This window comes from Phocoena sinus, chromosome 3 (assembly GCF_008692025.1).
Source record: "Phocoena sinus isolate mPhoSin1 chromosome 3, mPhoSin1.pri, whole genome shotgun sequence".
Classification (NCBI taxonomy): domain Eukaryota; kingdom Metazoa; phylum Chordata; class Mammalia; order Artiodactyla; family Phocoenidae; genus Phocoena; species Phocoena sinus.
This window is the reverse complement of record NC_045765.1, coordinates 45,793,879-45,812,697: the sequence shown is the minus strand read 5'-3', so window position 1 is coordinate 45,812,697 and position 18,819 is coordinate 45,793,879. Positions and strand designations below refer to the sequence as shown.

At 40.4% G+C, this 18,819-nt stretch overlaps 1 protein-coding gene across 4 annotated transcripts in view; it reads left to right on the top strand.

The window, feature by feature from the left end:
- Positions 1-18,819, top strand: part of HMGXB3 (HMG-box containing 3) — a 59,392-nt gene that overhangs the window by 24,381 nt on the left and 16,192 nt on the right. For 2 of the 4 annotated variants that reach the window (XM_032628588.1, XM_032628589.1), the window contains 4 exons: positions 1,216-1,314; positions 2,865-3,014; positions 7,706-8,007; positions 8,517-8,644. In XM_032628588.1, coding sequence (XP_032484479.1) covers positions 1,216-1,314; positions 2,865-3,014; positions 7,706-8,007; positions 8,517-8,644 — 679 coding nt within the window. The remainder of the gene's footprint in view (positions 1-1,215; positions 1,315-2,864; positions 3,015-7,705; positions 8,008-8,516; positions 8,645-18,819) is intronic. The other 2 variants (XM_032628587.1, XM_032628590.1) reach the window with 2 other exon arrangements.

The following is an 18,819-nucleotide window of genomic DNA, read 5'->3' as shown; positions in this document are numbered from 1 at the left end:
AGCATGACCGTCAGTAACAAACACATTTCTACATCACAGCCCTGTAAATATATACATATATATACACATTAAAAGTTTAATGAAGCTATGCCCTTATTTTATGCAGTCATTTTTCCATTTCTTTTTCCAAAATGCTGGTTTCGGCCCATTAAGTTAATTTCACAATCCCTCAGTTTGAAATTGAAAACCCTGACATGGACCAAATTGGAATAGGAATATCAAGTCTGCCATCTCCCTTGCCGTGTGCTCTCTGTCAGGTAACTGCTTTTGTTTGATAGTTCCAAATTTGCCCCAACAAGGCTATCAGCCAGCTTCTGTTTTGAAGGTTGATCTGTTTTCACCCAAATGTGGTGTCACCACTGGGTGCATGTGTGATCTTGGGGAATAGAAGGACGGTAATCGAGTCTGCTTCAGCTGCTTCCTAGATTTCCAGCCCTTAGATTCCCTTCATGTGTGTATAAATTCCCAGTCTTCTGTGTAGTTTCCTTTTAATTGGCAAATTGGATATTTGTTAAAAAGCCATAAACCCCTTTACTAGTCTTAAACCAGTTAAGTTACATGAAATCTTATGTTCTGAAAATTAACTTAAATTCATTATTACAGAATAATTATTTTTAATTTAGAATGCTTTCTTCATCTTTTCTTTTTTACATTCCATATAGAACATTTGAAAATTTTTATAGATAGTGGTAAAATGGAAAACAACCATGATCTTTCCCTCAACCTGTGACATTTTAGTGAATAATCTTTCAAACTTCTTGTGTTTTTTTTTGACTGTGCCATGCAGGTTGCAGGATCTTAGTTCCCTGGCCAGGGATTGAACCCAGACCCCCAGCAGTGGAAGCGTGGCATCCTAACCACTGGACCACCAGGGAATTCCCCAGACTTCTTTATGTCAGCATAATTCAACCACATAGTTGTGTACAGAGCTATTACATGCTTTTCTCACTTGATAGTAGTTGTAAATCAGACTCATAGTGTTTCTGGTATGCAGTGTTAGAAGCTGTGCAAAAGAGTGTGGGAACCCCTGGAGTTGAAAGTGACACTCAACCTTTGGTGGGCTGGTGACTGCTGACTAGCATTCCAGAGGGCTCATTTGGAACATAGCTCTACAAATGCCTGGGCAACTGTTTCCTCAAGCTGTTTTCAGGACACAGGACCTCAGGAGTTTGACTGAGGTTCAGAAGCACTAAAATAATTTGTTTTGATCTACAGCTACCAAATGGCCCAGCCAACAGGACATCTCAGGTGAAAGTTGTAGAGGTCAAGCCTGATATGTTTCCTCCATATAAGTATAGCTGCACCGTCACACTGGTAAGTGCAGACAGGTGATGGGTTGACATAGAGGTAGTTTGATTGTGTGGTTGAGGGTGAGTAGGAGTCTGAGGTGGGTGGGTAGTGGTACTTGGGAGTGAGAGTAGGGTGAGGGCTAGATCATAGATTCTGAAGAACCTGTCAGTGGTACAGATGATAGCTACTGGGTGAATCATCTAGGTTTGCTCTTTTTCCCAGATGAGATCCATGAAGTGTAGGCCAGCTGAGACCAGGATATTTCTTTTGAGAGTAGCTGGAGATGAGAATCCAGTCTAGCTTCAACATTCAGCAGTCTTTGGACCTTTTAGCCTCAAAAGTGTGGTCTACATATAAGTTTGAGAAATGTATTTTTTTCCTCCCTAAAACAGAGTCACATTCAGTACTAGTATCTGAAAGGGTTTGAGAAGTGCTTTAGTGAAGCAACTTTTGTTTAGCCTGGTGTTTCTCACCAAGTTTTTCTCTCCCCGACTTTTATTTTTAACATAACACGTTAACATCCCAATAAATGAATGTGTGACTCTGGGGTCGTCCTTTTGCAGGGTAAGCAGCCTAGAGCAGTGGAATAAACACTGGGTGTCGAAAGACCTAGTCCAAAAGTGGTTCTGGCTCTGCTGCTAGCATGGCATCTAACCTTGAGCAAGGCTCTTTCCTTCTCTGGTCCTCAGTTTTCACTGTCTGTAAAATACTCTGTTGATCTAGAAAGCACGTTAGGGCTTCTCTTGCTCAGCGTTCTCTAATTTTGTTGATCCTTAAGGTACCAATCAGCCAGGTATCATTTGGCAGTTTCCCTGGATGAGTAAGATACACAGATCTTGAGAAAGCAGCTAGATTTATTAAAATTCAGAAACTTTATTGAGCACCTGCTCTGTGCCATGCCCTGTGCTAGGATTCAGTAGCAACAAGACAGCACATAGTATGGTGGGTCAGTGCCTCATCTGGCCTGATCCTTGGGGAGAGTGTCTCTCTTATCCTAGAGAGCTGCTCAGGCTTCTTCTTCTAAAGACCTAATTACTACCTTCTCCATGCCATCCATCCCTTCACTACCTCTTCCGTTTGGCTATGAGAGGCCACTAGGGATACCATCTGGTAGGAACTGCCCAGGACCTTCTCTTCGGCTAATTAGACTGTAGCTTGTCGTAGGAGTCTAGGTGCCAGAGGTTTGAGCTTAAATAGTCCAGAAGTCACAATTTATCTTTATTGGAGCTTGAAATCTTCGGTTCACCACAGTCTCTGGCACTCTGTTAGAACAGGCCTGTTTCACTCTGCTGATTGCCTGGACCCTGAAGGCAGTTGAATTTCTGACCTTTGAGATTCAACTCACTTGTTTCACAGATAGGGAAGGACTTGCCACAATTATTTAGGCTGTATTAAGACTGAAAGGGGATAGCTGCAGAAAAAGTGTCTTGTTGCTTCAAGGCTCTTGGAGAGTTCGTCTAAATCTGGTTTTGTGATTGCCCTCTCTGTTTTACCCACAGCAGGTCATCCTGATTCTCGGCTCTGCCCAGGTGTAAGTTGACTTGTAGAATTGAACTGCAGTCTTACTTTTTTAGGATTTGGGCCTGGCTACATCAAGAGGTCGGGGAAAGTGCAAGAATCCCTCTTGTAGCTATGTCTACACCAATCGGCATAAACCGCGGATTTGTCCCAGCTGTGGTTTTAACCTTGCTAAAGACCGGACTGAGAAAACCACCAAGGTTCTCGTGAGTTCCTTCCCCAAACACACCCCGCAGCCTTGGATTGGGCTCTGTTAGCAGACCAGCTTTAGGAGAAATAAAAGGATTTCTTAGTACACAGTAGTAGTTAGTACCCGAACTGGAACCAAGTTACAGGTTCTGAACCTGGGCAAGTGCCTTCTTTCTGGGCTTCCTTGTCCTCTTTGCCAAGCTGTGGGGGCTGACCAGATACCTTGATCTCTGTGAACCTTCTAGCTCAGTGGACCAAAAGTTCATTCACGGGGGTGCCGGGGGGAAGCCAACACAGGCCTTAAAGAGGATTCTGAAGAAGAGAGACGTGGAAGGGTTACATCCTTTTAGCTCTGAGGCTGGTGAAGGGCCTGTAAATAGAATTTTGGTAAATACAGAGTGCCAACCCCAGGACATTGTAGATGAGATTACTGCTTCTCAGGTTTCTTGCAGAGCATTTGGCCAACCACAAAGCTTTACTTCTAGCAGTGTTGGCAGGCCTCCTCCCTGAAGTTGGACCAAACTGTTTGGATAGTAAAACACATTCCACTTGGCTTCTTAGGGCCTGTTTTTTTTGTTGTTGTTTGTTGGTTTATTAGAACCAGGGAAAATAGGCAGTTTCAGAGGGCCTCTGAATTTCCACATGTGAATTTTTTTAAGTGAACAGAAAGATGTAGTACCTAAGGCAGGGAATAGAATGACTAGGATGAGGGTAAGAAGAGAGATCTCATTCATCCGCTTTGCAGGGAAAGAGGATGGCATGCGGAACAACAGGTCAGGATCCAAGATGGAGCCTGGTTACTCCAGATCTCAGCTGCACCTCACAAGATGTGCAGGATGTGGGTGGAAGGGGAAGGCATGCCATATACTCAACGGACTAGAATGAGCAGAAGTGAAGAGGTAGGGAGTCTGGTGTTCGTTCCATTGGGTTAGAGGAGAGACTGTGTGGGGAGGATTATGGAAAACAAGTCTTGAAAGGCATATTGGGGCCATATCATGGACGATCTTTAATGCTGAGACCTGGCAGTTTGTTTTTTAGGCAGTGGGGTCACACTGAATGTCCTTGAGTCAGGGAGAGACCCAGAAGGTTATGTCAGGAGGTCAGGGGGTTTGGGAGTGGACAGGACTGAGGGGGGCGGGGACTGCCTCAAGCTAAGTTTTCTGTGCATATGGAGGGGAGGGGCTTTCTGGCAGATGAATCTCACCCCCTTGATCTTCAGGTCTGTGCTTGAGGTCGTGTTCTGAGGTTATCATCTTTGTGAGAAAGGGAAGTGGAACTAAAGTAAAGGAAAAAAACACTGAGACTAGGAATTGAGAGACCTGCCTGGGAGTGACCCTAAGCTGCTCGCTTTCCCTCTCCTGAATTTTTGTTTCCCCATCAGTAAAACAAGGCAGGCAAGGTGGATTAGATCTGGGCATTTTATTCTCAGGGCCATGAGCCCTAGAGAAGACTCAGAATTGAGCTTAAAGGAGTCTGTAAACCCTTGAAATTGCATGTAAAATGGTTCCATACCTTCCATCATATTCTCTTGTCCCACACGGTGCCCTCTGCTGGCAGTGAGCTTTCCTTTTGGCTTCTCCATGTGTTTAATGTGCTCCGCTTCACGTTAAAAGCATCGACCACACCCTGTCTTTTTTTTTCTTTCAAGAAAGTGAATGTTATTTAATAAATAGGGATGATTGTAGTGCAATATAAAGAAAACTGATTTAGATCTACAACTTATACCCCAAATGAACTCCATGTCAATTATTTGGTTATAGAAATGCAAAAAGAAAAAAAAAAGTAAAGCATTAGTTACAAAAATAAAGTTATGCTACCATTCCCAGAATTTAAATAAAGTATGAAGAAACAGTATAATATTGTATCACTCAGACATCTTTTGTTTGTTTGAACTATTTCCTTAAGTCAGTTTCCCAGAGTAAAACTGTTGGTGCACACACACGCAACACACATTTTCATGGTTCTTGATAGGTGTTGAGAATCAAATTCAGTGCACATGTTTTTTGTTTTTTTTTTTTTTTTGCGGTACGCGGGCCTCTCACTGCTGTGGCCTCTCCCATTGTGGAGCACAGGCTCCGGACGCGCAGGCCCAGCGGCCATGGCTCACGGGCCCGGCCGCTCCGCGGCGTGTGGGATCCTCCTGGAACGGGGTACGAACCCACATCCCCTGCCTCGGCAGGCGGACTCTCAACCACCGCGCCACCAGGGAAGCCCCAGAGCACATGTTTTTGACAAATATGAGAATACATATTTCTAGACAGAATTAAACAAAATATCTGAACTAAAGCCCATCTAGAACATCATACATTCAGTAATTACAACAGATAAAATTAGAAATAACCTGTGTCCACCATTGAAATAAAATAAATTATAACATATCTTTATAACTAAATATTAAGATGTTGCATAAAAAGATAAATATAAAGATTAGTCTGCAAAATGGAAATGGTTTATGATCTAATAAGTGAAAAAATTTAGATGGTATGGGTACTCTAATTAGAACTCTGTAGAAATGTGGATATAAAGGTTCTAAGGAAGCATAGGGAAATAGAAAATATTGACCACACCCTGTCTTGACTCTCTGTTAGCTCCCTGTGAGACCGAGATTATTTGTAGGACAGGTGTGTCTGTTGCCCCATACTACTTTTTTTTTTTTTTTTTTTTTGTGATACGTGGGCCTCTCACTGTGTGGCCTCTCCGGTTGCGGAGCACAGGCTCCGGACGCACAGGCTCAGTGGCCGTGGCTCACGGGCCCAGCCGCTCCGCGGTATGTGGGATCTTCCCGGACCGGGGCATGAACCCGTGTCCCCTGCATCTGCAGGCGGACTCTCAACCATTGCGCCACCAGGGAAGCCCCGATACTACTACCTTTTATTTCCCCCACTGGCTGTGTGGTTTGTGGGATCTTCGTTTCCAAACCAGGGATTGAACCTGGGCCCTCAGCTGTGAGAGCGAGGAGCCCTAACCACTGGACCACCCAGGGAATTCCCAGCTCCCATACTTCTAATGCTGGAGCTTACATATATAATGTGTCAGTCCATGATTATGGAATGGAATTGAGTTCTGTGTAGGTAGATGGCTCTGAACATTCCTTTTTCCTGTTTCGTTGTAGCTGTTGATGTGACTTACAGTGTGAAAATGGATGTTGGTCTCTAGATCTGGAATGATGAGGTCATTTAACTTTCCAGGTTAGACAGGAGTTATCTAGGCACCTTTTGCCAATTGGTTTCAAATCCCACTCTTATTATATTCTTCTATCTTGGGCTAACTGGTAGCCGCTTATCACCATGACCCTTATCTTCAGACATTCCCTCACCTTCTAATTCTCTAAATTTTGGAGAAGCAAAATATAATTATTGTTTTCCAGAAAATAAAACACTGGTCAGAAACCCAAGGTCCTTTGTGTACCTTCTCTTTGGAGTCCTCTGGTGACCATACATTTCCTGTGCAGTTTGTTGCCAGTGGCTGTAATTAAGACCACCACAACATCTCTGGGCTGGAATGATCTTCATTCCTTTCCATCTTTCATCTGTGGCTCAGAGCCAAAGGATAGTACGCTTTCCAACCGATCTTCCAGCCCATGATTCAACATAGTCCTGACTGGGAACACACAGCCTCCTGGGGCAACTCATTCTATTGTCACTCAGCTCTTCTACAGCCATTCATTCATTCTTTCTTACAGCAAGCATGTATTGAATGCCTATTATTGGTCAGGCTTTTGGGGCTACAAAGATGAATAAGACATGGCCACTTCCCTCTAGGAGCTTACAGTCTAGTTGAGGGGGGGAAGATAGGTAACCAAACTTACAGATAGTGAGACGAGTTGTCGTAGTTATACTGAGTAATAAGTTGTTACTAAGCAGTTTACTTCTATAAAACAAAATAATGTGTCTAGCAAATATGAATCAGCATCTTTTGTATGCCCTCATGGTGGTATTGGGAATCAGTAAATAAGCAGGGCAGGGGACTGGTTTACCAACTGTGAGAAAATGAAATCTGCAGTAAAGGAGTGGACTCTGGGAGCAAGAAGGAGGGCTTGATTTCACACTGCATTTGCCCAAGGGATCAGGGAGGGACTTCCATTGAAAAGGGACCTGCCTCAGAAGGACCTGTTTCAGTGAGTGTTTCAGAACCTTGTTTCCTGGAAGCCTCTGACTGGTGTATAAAGTTCCCTTGTACCAAGAAGCCACACACTATTAAAGATAAATGCTTTAAGCTGTATAGGTACTTGTTTATAAATCATAATTACCATTCATAGACTTTTTGTTGCAATACTATCTCATTTACTGTACAACAACTGTAGGAGATTATTAGTATTTTGATCCTTCATTTCGTAGGTGAGGAAATTGAGGCTTAGAAAGATTAAGTAAATTGCTGTGGGTCACCCATATATATAGCTGTTCAGTGGCCTAACCAGAATTGAACCCCTGGACTGTTATCCTCCAAACCCAATACCCGGTGAATGGGAGCTGACTCTTGAAACCATTACCAAGAGGTGTGTATAATCCTCTCATTCTGCTGGTAGAGAAACAGCGCTAGAGAGAGAAAACACTTGCCGTGAGTCACACAGTGAGTTGTTAGCTGAGTTGGTTAGGAACCTAGGTTTCCCACCTCTCAGTCATGGGCCCATCCCTCTGCCACTCATGGTTTTGGCCTCACGCTGGCTCTTTGTGCCCTGCGTGCTTAGTGATCAATCCACTCTCTTCAGGAGGCGAGCTCACCACTCCCGGATGTGCTGAGCGCCACAGGGCCCCTGAGCGCAGCCCAGAGGGAGATCCAGCGCCAGTCAACGCTGCAGCTGCTGCGCAAAGTCCTGCAGATTCCTGAGAATGAGTCAGAGCTGGCCGAGGTCTTCGCCTTGATTCATGATCTCAATAGCTCTCGACTTGTCCTGTCCAACGTGAGTGAGGAGACGGTCACCATCGAGCAGACTTCTTGGTCGAATTATTATGAGTCTCCATCCACGCAGTGCCTTCTCTGTAGCAGCCCATTGTTCAAAGGGGGACAAAAGTAAGCACCCCTTTCAGATTTACCCTTCCCTAGCTGCCCTATCTTACATGGCCTGTACTGCCCCTTTCTTCAAATACCTTTAAGGCTATAACCTTTGAAGATGTTCTTCTCAGCTTTTCTTAAGGTTTCCTTTACTTTTCCAATTGTCAGAAATAAAATAATAATGATAATAGTGATTATCCATCATTTCTATTGAAATGTTACTATCACCAACTTAGGATTTAGTTTACTTCTGGACTGCCTGGCATAATGCTTGGATTTGGGAATTCATTGGGGTTGGTTAAATTGGGTTATAAGTTCAGAATTATATTAACTTGAGGGGTGATTCTATAGGCCAGTCCAGGGAAGTGGGAACACCCACCTAGAAAATCCTTGGAACGCAAGGTCCAACACCTTCATTTGCCTACTATATTTAAAGTCTTGAGGATTTTTGCCATTGATCGTTGAGCCCAGGAACTGCAGTAAGTTGATTTCCCTTCTGTTTTTTTTGTTGATGTTCTTGGTACTAGCTCTCTGGCCGGGCCTCAGGAGTGCTGGTTGCTGACAGCCAGCTGGCTGCAGGTGGTGACTGCCCAGGTGAAGATGTGTCTGAATCCCCATTGTTTGGCCCTGCACAGCTTCATGGACATCTATACAGGTGGGTGCCAGCCTTTTTTCCCTCAGAGGGTATGTTTGAGAATAGCCTCTGTGGGTCAGACCTCTAGTCCTTTGAGACTGGATCTTCTCTCAGATAGGGCTTCTGAGGAAGAGGGTGTTTTTCCTCCTGGATATCTCAGCCCCAGAAGATTCCGTTTATCTCAGAAGTGTTAGGACTCTCTTATCAGTGCTCTTTAAACAAAGTTAATTGTAAAATAACAGATCTTCGTTGTGGGAAAAACAAAATGCTGACCGAGTAAAAAGAAACTAAAAATCACTAGTCATCCTACTGCCGTGAGATGAACATTTAATATTGTGCTCTGTAGTCTTTCAGGTGTGTTATTCATCCCTGCAGAATAAAAGAAGATATAGGATTTATAGATCTATAGTTTTTCTTTGAACAAAAGTGGGGCTGTGCTGGATGTTGATTTGGAGTGTTCTTTTTGAACACAGTGATGTATCATGACATCTTCCTATGCCAGCAAGTGGAGAAATAACATGACCATTTTTAAGGAGTGTGTGATGTTGCATTTTATAGTCCTCTTAATAATTAAGTCTTTTGTACAGCCTTAATTATTTCCTTTGGGCAGATGCCCAAAAGTGGAATTGCTGCATATTCACCCTTTCCTTCCATTCATTCATCAGCATCATTCATTGAACACTGACCATGTACCAACCACTCTGAAAATTTGAATCTTGGGTTTTCTATGTAGAATGGAGTGCTCAAGATTAAAGAGTATTTATTTATTTATTTATTATTATTATTTTTTAACATCTTTATTGGGGTATAATTGCTTTACAGTGGTGTGTTAGTTTCTGCTTTATAACAAAGTGAATCAGCTTTACATATACATATGCTCCCATGTGTCTTCCCTCTTGCGTCTCCCTCCCAAGAGTATTTATTATTCTCTTTGTCTTCAGAACCTTATGGTGCCTGATTTTGAATTCATGCTTTTATTGTCTTTTTGTGCCAGATTGAGTTTGTACTACTTTATGCTCTTGTCAGCAGTTAAGGAGAATGCCATTTCCCTGCAGTCTGTCTCAGCCTGTAATACCTAGGGTTTATATATATTTTTTTAATTTTAACTTTAAATTTACATGCAGTAAAATTTGCTTTGCTGTTGTGCAGTTCTGTGAGTTCTGACAAATGCACTGAGTTGTGTAACTGCCACCACAGTCAGTTCCATCACCTCACAACATTCTTTTTCTGTCCCTTTGTAATCAAAACCACCCCTCGCCCCTAACCTCTAGCAACCATTTGATGTTTTCTTCATTCCGTATAGTTCTGTCTTTCCAGAGCATCATACAAATCTATAGTACCATTTTGAGTTTGGCTTCTTTCACTAAGTGTAATGCCTTTGAAATTCATCCATATTGTTCTTTGTATCAGTAGATTGTTCCTTTTTATTGTTGAGTAGCTTTCCATTGTGTGGAGCACCACACTTGATTTATCTGTTCACTCCTTGAAGGATGTTTGGGATTTTACCAGTTTTTGGCAGTTATGAATAGAGTTGCTGTAAACATTCATGTATAGGCTTTTTTTTTGTTATTGGAGGACAGTTGCTTTACAATGTTGTGTTAGTTTCTACTATACAGCAAAGTGAATCAGCTATACGTATACATATATCCCCTCCTTTTTGGATTTCCTTCCCATTTAGGTCACCACAGAGCACTGAGTAGAGTTCCTTGTGCTATACAGTAGGTTCTCGTTAGTTATCTCTTTTATACATAGTATCAATAGTGTATATATGGCAATCCCAATCTCCGAATTCATTCCACACCCTGCTCCCCCTTTCCTGCTTGGTATCCATATGTTTGTTCTCTACATCTGTTCATGTATAGGCTTTTGTGTAAACAAAACTTTTCATTTCTTTTGGGTAAATACACTAGGAGTCAGATTGCTGTGCCATGTGGTAAGTGTATATTTAATTTTATAAGAACTCGCCAAACCGTTTACCTAAATGTTGCTGCCATTTTGCATTCCCTCTAACAATGGGTGAGAGTTCCAGTTTGCCTCACTTGTCAGCACTTGGTAATGTCTAACGTCTAGTTTTTTGTGTGTGTTTAGCCATTCTAATAGGTGTGTGTAGTAGTAACTCATTGTGGTTTCAATTTCTATTTCCTCAATGACTGATGATGTTGAGCATCTTTTCATGGGTTTATTTGCCATCTGTGTTTCTTTGGTGAAGTACCTGTTCCATCTTTGGCCCATTGAACTGGGTTGTTTTCTTGCTGTTGAGTTTTAAATGTTCTTTATCTAGTCTGGATACATGTCCTTTGTCAGATAAGTGATTTTCAGATACTTTATACTTTATTATGGTCTGTGGCTTGTCTTCTCATTCTCTTAACACAATCTCCCACAGAGCAAAAGTTCTTAATTAAAGACCAATTCATCAGTTTTTTCTTTTAGAGATTGTTTCTGATGTTATTGCTAAGATGTCTTTACCTAGGTGGAGATCATAAGTATTTTTCCTATGTTTTCTGCTAAAAGTTTTATAATTTATCGTTTACATTTAAGTCTATGATCCATTTTTAATTGATTTTTATATAAAGTATGAGGCCTAGATTGAAGGTTTTTTTTTCCATTTGGACATCCATTCCTTCCACCATTTGTTGAAAAGTAGTTCTTTCTCCTTTGAATTGCCTTTGCTTCTTTATTGGAAATCGATTGATCTTGTAATTGTGGGCCTATTTCTGCACCCTGTTCTTTTGGTTTATGCTGTCTATCCTTTAGCAAATACCGCACGTTGTCTTGACTACTGCAGCTTTTTAGTAAGTCTTATAGCCAGGTAGTGTGAATCCTCCAATCTTGTTTTTCCTGAATTGTTTTAACTGTTTAGTTTCTTGCATTCCCATATAAATTTTAGAATCAGCTTGTTAGTGTCTACAGAATCCTGCTAGAATTTTTTTTTTTTTTTTTTTTTTTTTTTTTTTGCGGTACGCGGGCCTCTCACTGTTGTGGCCTCTCCCGTTGCGGAGCACAGGCTCCGGACGCGCAGGCTTAGCGGCCATGGCTCACGGGCCCAGCTGCTCCGCGGCACGTGGGATCCTCCCAGACCGGGGCACGAACCCGCGTCCCCCGCATCGGCAGGCGGACTCTCAACCACTGCGCCACCAGGGAAGCCCCCGTGCTAGAATTTTAACTGGGATTGTGTTAAATCTGTAGATCGGTTTGGGGAAGTTTGACATGCTTAAAGATACTGAGTCTTCCAATCCACGAACATGGTCTATCTCTCCATTTTATTACATTTTCTTTTGTTTTTCTCATCAGTGTTTTGTTGTTTTCAGCATATAGTTCCTGTACATATTTTGTTAGATTATACTAAATGACATGGTTCAGTTTCTAACTGTTCCGTGCTAGTATAGAAATACAATTGGGTTTTGTCTATTGATTTTATTCAGTGACCTTGCAAAACTCACTTTTAGGAACTTTTTGTAGATTAGTATTATAATTTTTTACATTTTGTCAATTTGATAGGTTAAAAACTGAAATATCATTTTTTAATTTATTTTTTATTGAAGTAGTTGATTTACAATGTTGTGTTAATTTCTGCTGTACAGCAGAGTGACTCAGTTATACACATATATACATCCTTTTTAAATATTCTTTTCCATTATGGTTTATCCCAGGATATTGAATATAGTTCCCTGTGCTATACAGTAGGACCTTGCTGCTTATCCAGTCTATATGTAATATGTACTAACCCCAACTCCCAGTGCATCCCTCCCCTACCTCTCTTCCCCCTTGGCAACCACAAATCTGTTCTCTATGTCTGAGTCTGTTTCTGTTTCATAGATAGGTTCACTTGTGCCCTATTTTAGATTCCACATATAAGTGATATCGTACGGTATTAGTCTTTCTCTTTCGGACTTACTTCACTTGGTATGGTAATCTCTAGTTGTATTCATGTTGCTGCATGTGCCGTTATTTTTTTATGGCTGAGTAATATTCCATTGTATACATGCACCACATCTTCTTTATCCATTCATCTGTCGATGGATATTTAGGTTGTTCCCATGTCTTGGCTATTGTGAATAGTGCTGCAGTGAACATGGGGGCACATGTATACTTTTTTTTTTTTTTTTTTTTTTGCGGTACGCGGGCCTCGCACTGTTGTGGCCTCTCCCGTTGCGGAGCACAGGCTCTGGACGTGTAGGCTCAGTGGCCATGGCTCACGGGCCTAGCCGCTCCGCGGTATGTGGGATCTTCCCAGACCAGGGCATGAACCCGTGTCCCCTGCATCGGCAGGTGGACTCTCAACCACTGCGCCACCAGGGAAGCCCATGTGTATCCTTTTGAACTGCGTCTTTTTCCGGATATATGCCCAGGCGTGGGATCACATGGTAATACCTTTTTAGTTTTCCATACTGTTTTCCATAGTGGCTGTACTAACTTGCATTCCCACCAACAGTGAAGGAGGGTTCCCTTTTCTCCACACCCTCTCTAGCATTTATTGTGTATAGACTTTTTAATGATGGCCATTCTGACTGGTGTGAGTTGGTGGTACCTCACTGTAGTTTTGATTTGCATTTCTCTAATAATTAGTGATGTTGAACATCGTTTCATGTGCCTATTGACCATCTATCTATCTTCTTTGGATAAATGTCTATTGAGGTCTTCTAGCCATTTTTTGATTTGGCTGTTTGGTTTTTTTTTTTTTGGTTGTTGTTGAGTTGTATGAACTGTTTGTATATTTTGGAAATTAAGCCCTTGTTGGTCACATTGTTCGCAAATATTTTTTCCCATTCCATAAGTTGTCTTTTCGTTTTGTTTATGGTTTCCTTTGCTGTGCAAAAGCTTGTAAGTTTGATTAGGTCCTATTTGTTTATTTTATTTTTTGCGGTATGCGGGCCTCTCACTGTTGTGGCCTCTCCCGTTGCGGAGCACAGGCTCCGGACGTGCAGGCTCAGCGGCCATGGCTCACGGGCCCAGCCGCTCCGTGGCATGTGGGATCCTCCCAGACCGGGGCACGAACCCGTGTCCCCTGCATCGGCAGGCGGACTCCCATTTGTTTATTTTTGTTTTTATTTTGTTTATTTTCTGTTGCCTTGGGAGACCTAAGAAAACATTGGTACAGTTTCTATCAGAGAATGTTTTGCCTACAGTCTCTTCTAGGAATTTTATGGGGTCTTGTCTTATATTTAAGTCTTTAAGCCATTTTGAGTTTATTTTTGTGCATGGTGTGAGGGTGTGTTCTAACTTCATTGATTTACAGGCAGCTGTCCAACTTTCCCAGCACCACTTGATGAAGAGACTTCCTTTTTCCCATTGTATATTCTTGCCTCCTGTGTTGAAGATTAATTGGCCATAGGGGTGTGGGTTTATTTCTGGGCTCTCTATTCTGTTCCGTTGATCTGTTTGTTTTTGTGCCAGTACCACACTGTTTTGATTACTGTAGCTTTGAAATATTGTCTGAAGTCTGGAAGGGTTATGCCTCTTGATTTGTTCCTTTTCCTCAGGATTGCTTTAGCAATTCTGGGTCTTTTGTGATTCCATATAAATTTTAGGATTATTTGTTATAGTTCTGTGAAAAATGTCCTGGGTAATTTGATAGGGATCGCATTAAATCTGTAGATTGCTTTGGGTAGTTGCCATTTTAACAATATTAATTCTTCCAGTCCAAGAGCATGGGATATCTTTCCATTTCTTTGAATCATCTTCAGTTTCCTTTATTAATGTTTTTTAATTCTCAGCGTATAAGTCTTTCACTTCCTTGGTCAGGTTTATTCCTAAGTTTTGTTTTTTGGGTTTTTTGGGGGTGTGATTTTAAAAGGAATTGTTTTTTTCACATTCCCTTTCTGCTATTTCATTGTTGTTGTAAAGAAATGCAATCTCTTTCTGTATGTTAATCTTGTATCCTGCTGCCTTGCTAAATTCATTTATCAGTTCTGTTAGTTTCTGTGTGGAGTCTTCAGCGTTTTCTATGTATAGCATCATGTCATGTGCATATAGTGACAGTTTTACCTCTTCCCTTCCAATTTGTTTACCTTTTATTTCTTTTTCTTGTCTGATTGCTGTAGCTAGGACTTCCAATACTATGTTGAATAGAAGTGGTGAGAGTGGACATCCTTGTCTTATTCCAGATTTTAGCGGGAAGGCTTGTCATAAATAGCTTTTTTTTTTTTTTTTTTTTTTTTTTGCGGTATGCGGGCCTCTCACTGTTGTGGCCTCTCCCATTGCGGAGCACAGACTCAGCGGCCATGGCTCACGGGCCCAGCCGCTCTGCGGCATGTGGGATCTTCCCAGACCGGGGCACGAACCCATGTCCCCTGCATCGGCAGGCGGACTCTCAACCACTGCGCCACCAGGGAAGCCCATAAATAGCTTTTATTATGTTGAGATATGTTCCCTCTGTGCCATTTTGGTAAGAGTTTTTATCATGAATGGACGTTGAATTTAGTCAAATGCTTTTTCTGCATCTATTGAGATGATCGTGTGGTTTTTGTCTTTTCTTTTGTTAACGTGGTATAGCACATTGATTTTGTGTATGTTGGTCCATCCTTGTGAACTTGGGATGAATTCCACTTGGTTGTGGTGTATGATCTTTTTTATGCATTGTATTCGGTTTGCTAGTGTTTTGTTGAGAATTTTTGCATCTATGTTCATCAAAGATATTGGCCTGTAGTTTTCTTTTTTGGTGGTATCTTTGTCTGGTTTTGGTATCAGGGTGATGGTGGCTTCACAGAATATCTTTGGGAGTGTTCCCTCCTCTTCAGTCTTTTGAAAGAGTTTGAGAAGGATCAGTAAAAGTTTCTCTATGTATGGTAGAATTTGCCTGTGAAGCCATCTGGCCCTGGACTTCTGTTTGTAGATAGTTTTTTTAATTACATATTCTATTTCAGTTCTAGTGATTGATCTGTTCAAATTATCTGTTTCTTCTTGATTCAGTTTTGGTGGGCTGTATGTTTCTAGAAAGTTGTCCATTTCTTCTTGGTTGTTGAATTTGTTGGCGTATGATTGTTCATAGTATTCTCTTGTGGTTTTTTGTATTTCTGTGGTATCAGTTGAGATTTCTCCTTTTCTGTTTCTTATTTTGTTTATTTGGGTTCTCTTTTCGTCTTGGTGAGAATGGCCAGAGGTTTGTCAATTTTGTTTACCCTTTCAAAGAACCAGCTGTTGGTTTTATTCGTTTTTTTTCTAGTTATTTTTAATCTCTATTTTATTTCTTCTCTCATCTCTATTATTTCCTTCCTTCTGCTGACTAGGTTTTGTTTGTTCTTATTTTTCTAAGTCTTTTAGGTGGTAGATTAGGTTGTTTGAGATTTTTCTTGTTTTTTGAGGAAGGCTTGTATAGCTGTGAGCTTCCCTCTAAGAACTGTTTTTGCTGCATCCCAGAGATTTTGTATGGTTATGTTTTCATTGTCATTTGCCTCAAGGCATTTTTAAATTTCCTTTTTGATTTCCTCATTGACCCATTGGTTTTTTAGTAACACGTCCTTTAGTCTTCATGTAATCTTTTTTTTCCCGCATTTCTTTTCCTGTGGCTAATTTCTACTTTCATGCCATTGTGGTCAGAGAAGAGGTTGCAGTAATTTCTATACTTTTAAATTTGTTGGTTAGTTTTATGCCCTAGTATGTGGTCAATCCTAGAGAATGTTCCGTGTGCACTTGAAAAGAATGTGTATTCTGAGTTTTTTGGATGTAATGTCCTGAAATAATCAAGTCTAACTGTTCTGTTGTATCATTTTGAATCTGTTGCCTTATTGATTTTCTGTCTAGAAGATCTGTCCATTAATATGAGTGGGGTGTTAAAGTCTCCTACTATTATCGTAGTCCTATCAATTTCTCTCTTTATGTCTATTAATATTCTATGTATTTAGGTGCTCCTATATACGGTGCATATATGTTAATGAGTGTAATATCCTCTTGTGTTGATCCCTTTATCGTTATATAATGTCCTTCTTTATCTTCTTTACGGCCTTTGTTTTAAAGTTTGTTTTGTGTGATATGAGTATTGCAACCCCTGCTTTCTTGTCATTTCCATTTGCATGAAATATCTTTTTCCATCTCCTCACTTTCAATCTATGTGTGTCCTTTGCCCTAAAGTGGGTCTCATAGGCAGCATATTGTAGGCTCTTGTTTTTTAGTCCAGTCAGCCACTCTGTCTTTTGATTGGAACAGTTAATTCATTGACATTTAAGGTAATTATTGATAAATATGTATTTATTGCCATTTTAAACCTTGTTTTCGTGCTGGCTCTATTTTTCTTTTTTGTTCCTTTTTGTTTTACTTTTTGTCATTTGATGATTTCCTTTTATTTTATGCTTGTGTTCTTTTTGTTTTTTGTGAATCTGTTGTATGTTTTTGATTTGTGGTTACCCTCTTTTTCAAGTACGTTATAACCCCTTTCTATATCTGCTTGCTTTAGACATATAGGGTCAAACACATTCTTAAAAAAAAAGAATGTAAATTTTTTTACTCTTGTCCCCCAGATTTTATGATTTTGATGTCCCTTTTACATCTTCATGCTTATCCTTTTGCTGTTCCTTGTGTTTATCGTCACTTTCACAAATAGATATTATATTTGATCTGTATACTGGCTTACCTAAGTGATTTACTTTCCAACTGTGATTTCCTTTTTCCTATATCTTCTTGCTTTTTTATTTAGAGAAGACCTTTCAATATTTCTTTTAGGGTAGATTTAGTATCAGTGTATTCTTTTAGTTTTTGCTTGTCTGAGAAATTCTTTATTTCTCCTCCTATTCTAAATATGATAATCTTGCTGGGTAGAGTATTGTAAGTTGCAAATTTTTCCCTTTCTAGGCTGAATATATTTTGCCACTCCATTCTGGCCTGCAATGTTTCTGTAGAGAAATCAGCTGATAGCCTTATGGGGGTTCCCTTGTGATTAACTCTCTGTTCGGAGTATTTTGTGTCTCCATACAAATCTTTTGTTCTGGTTCTGTAAAAAATGCTGCTGGTAATTTGATAGGGATTGCATATTGAATCTGTAGATTGCCTTGGATAATATAGTTATTTTGACAATATTGATTCTTCCATCCAAGAACATGGTATATCTTTCTATCTTTTGTGTCACCTTTGATTTCTTTTGACAGTGTCTTATAGTTTTCAGAGTAAAGGTCTTTGCCTCCTTAAGTAGGTTTATTCCTAGATATTTTGTTCTTTTTGATGTGATGGTAAATGGGATTATTTCTTTAATTTCTCTTTCTGATCTTTTGTTGTTAGTGTATAGAAATGCAAGAGATTTCTGTGTATTAATTTTGTATCCTGAAACTTGACTGAATTCATCGATGAGCTCTAGTGGTTTCCTGGTAGCATCTTTAGGATTTTCTATATATAATATCATGTCATCTCCAAACGGTGACAGTTTTACTTCATTTCCAATTTGGATTGCTTTTATTTCTTTCTCTTCTCTGATTGCCATGGCTAGAACTTCCAAAACTTTGTTGACTAAAAGTGACAAGAGTGGACCTCCTTGTTTTGTTCCTGATCTTAGAGGAAATGTTTAGAGTTTTTCACTGCTGAGTATGTTATCTGTAGGTTTGTCATATATGGCCTTTATTATGTTGAGGTATGTTCCCTCTACGCCCACACTCTGGAGAGTTTTTATCATAAATAGTTGTTGAATTTTGTCAAAAGCTTTTTTTTCTGGCACCTATTGAGATGATCATATGGTTTTTATTCTTCAGTTTGTTAATGTTGTGTATCACACTGATTGATTTGCAGATATTGAAAAATCCTTGCATCCCAGGGATAAATAAATCCCCTTGATCGTGGTGTGTGATCCTTTTAATGTATTGTTGAAGTCAGTTTGCTAGTATTGGCTTGGCCGAAATGCTCGTTTGTGTTTTTCCATAAGATGGCTCTCTCTAGTAGCCCTTAGTTGTCATTAACTTCATTCAAAACAATTTCGTTAGGTTGTATCGTGACACCTGTCGTATCAGCGTTCATTTAAACAAAAACTTATCAGGATTGTTGAATTTTTGCGTAGCCATTTTAATATTGAAGATGGAAGAAAAAAGCAACATTTTTGGCGTGTTACGCTTTATTATTTCAAGAAAGGTAAAAACACAACTGAAACGCAGAAAATTTGTGCAGTGTATGAGAAGGTGCTGTGACTGATCAAATGTGTCAGAAGTGGTTTGCGAAGTTTTGTGCTAGAGATTTCTCGCTGGACGATGCTCCATGGTTGGGTAGACCAGTTGAAGTTGATA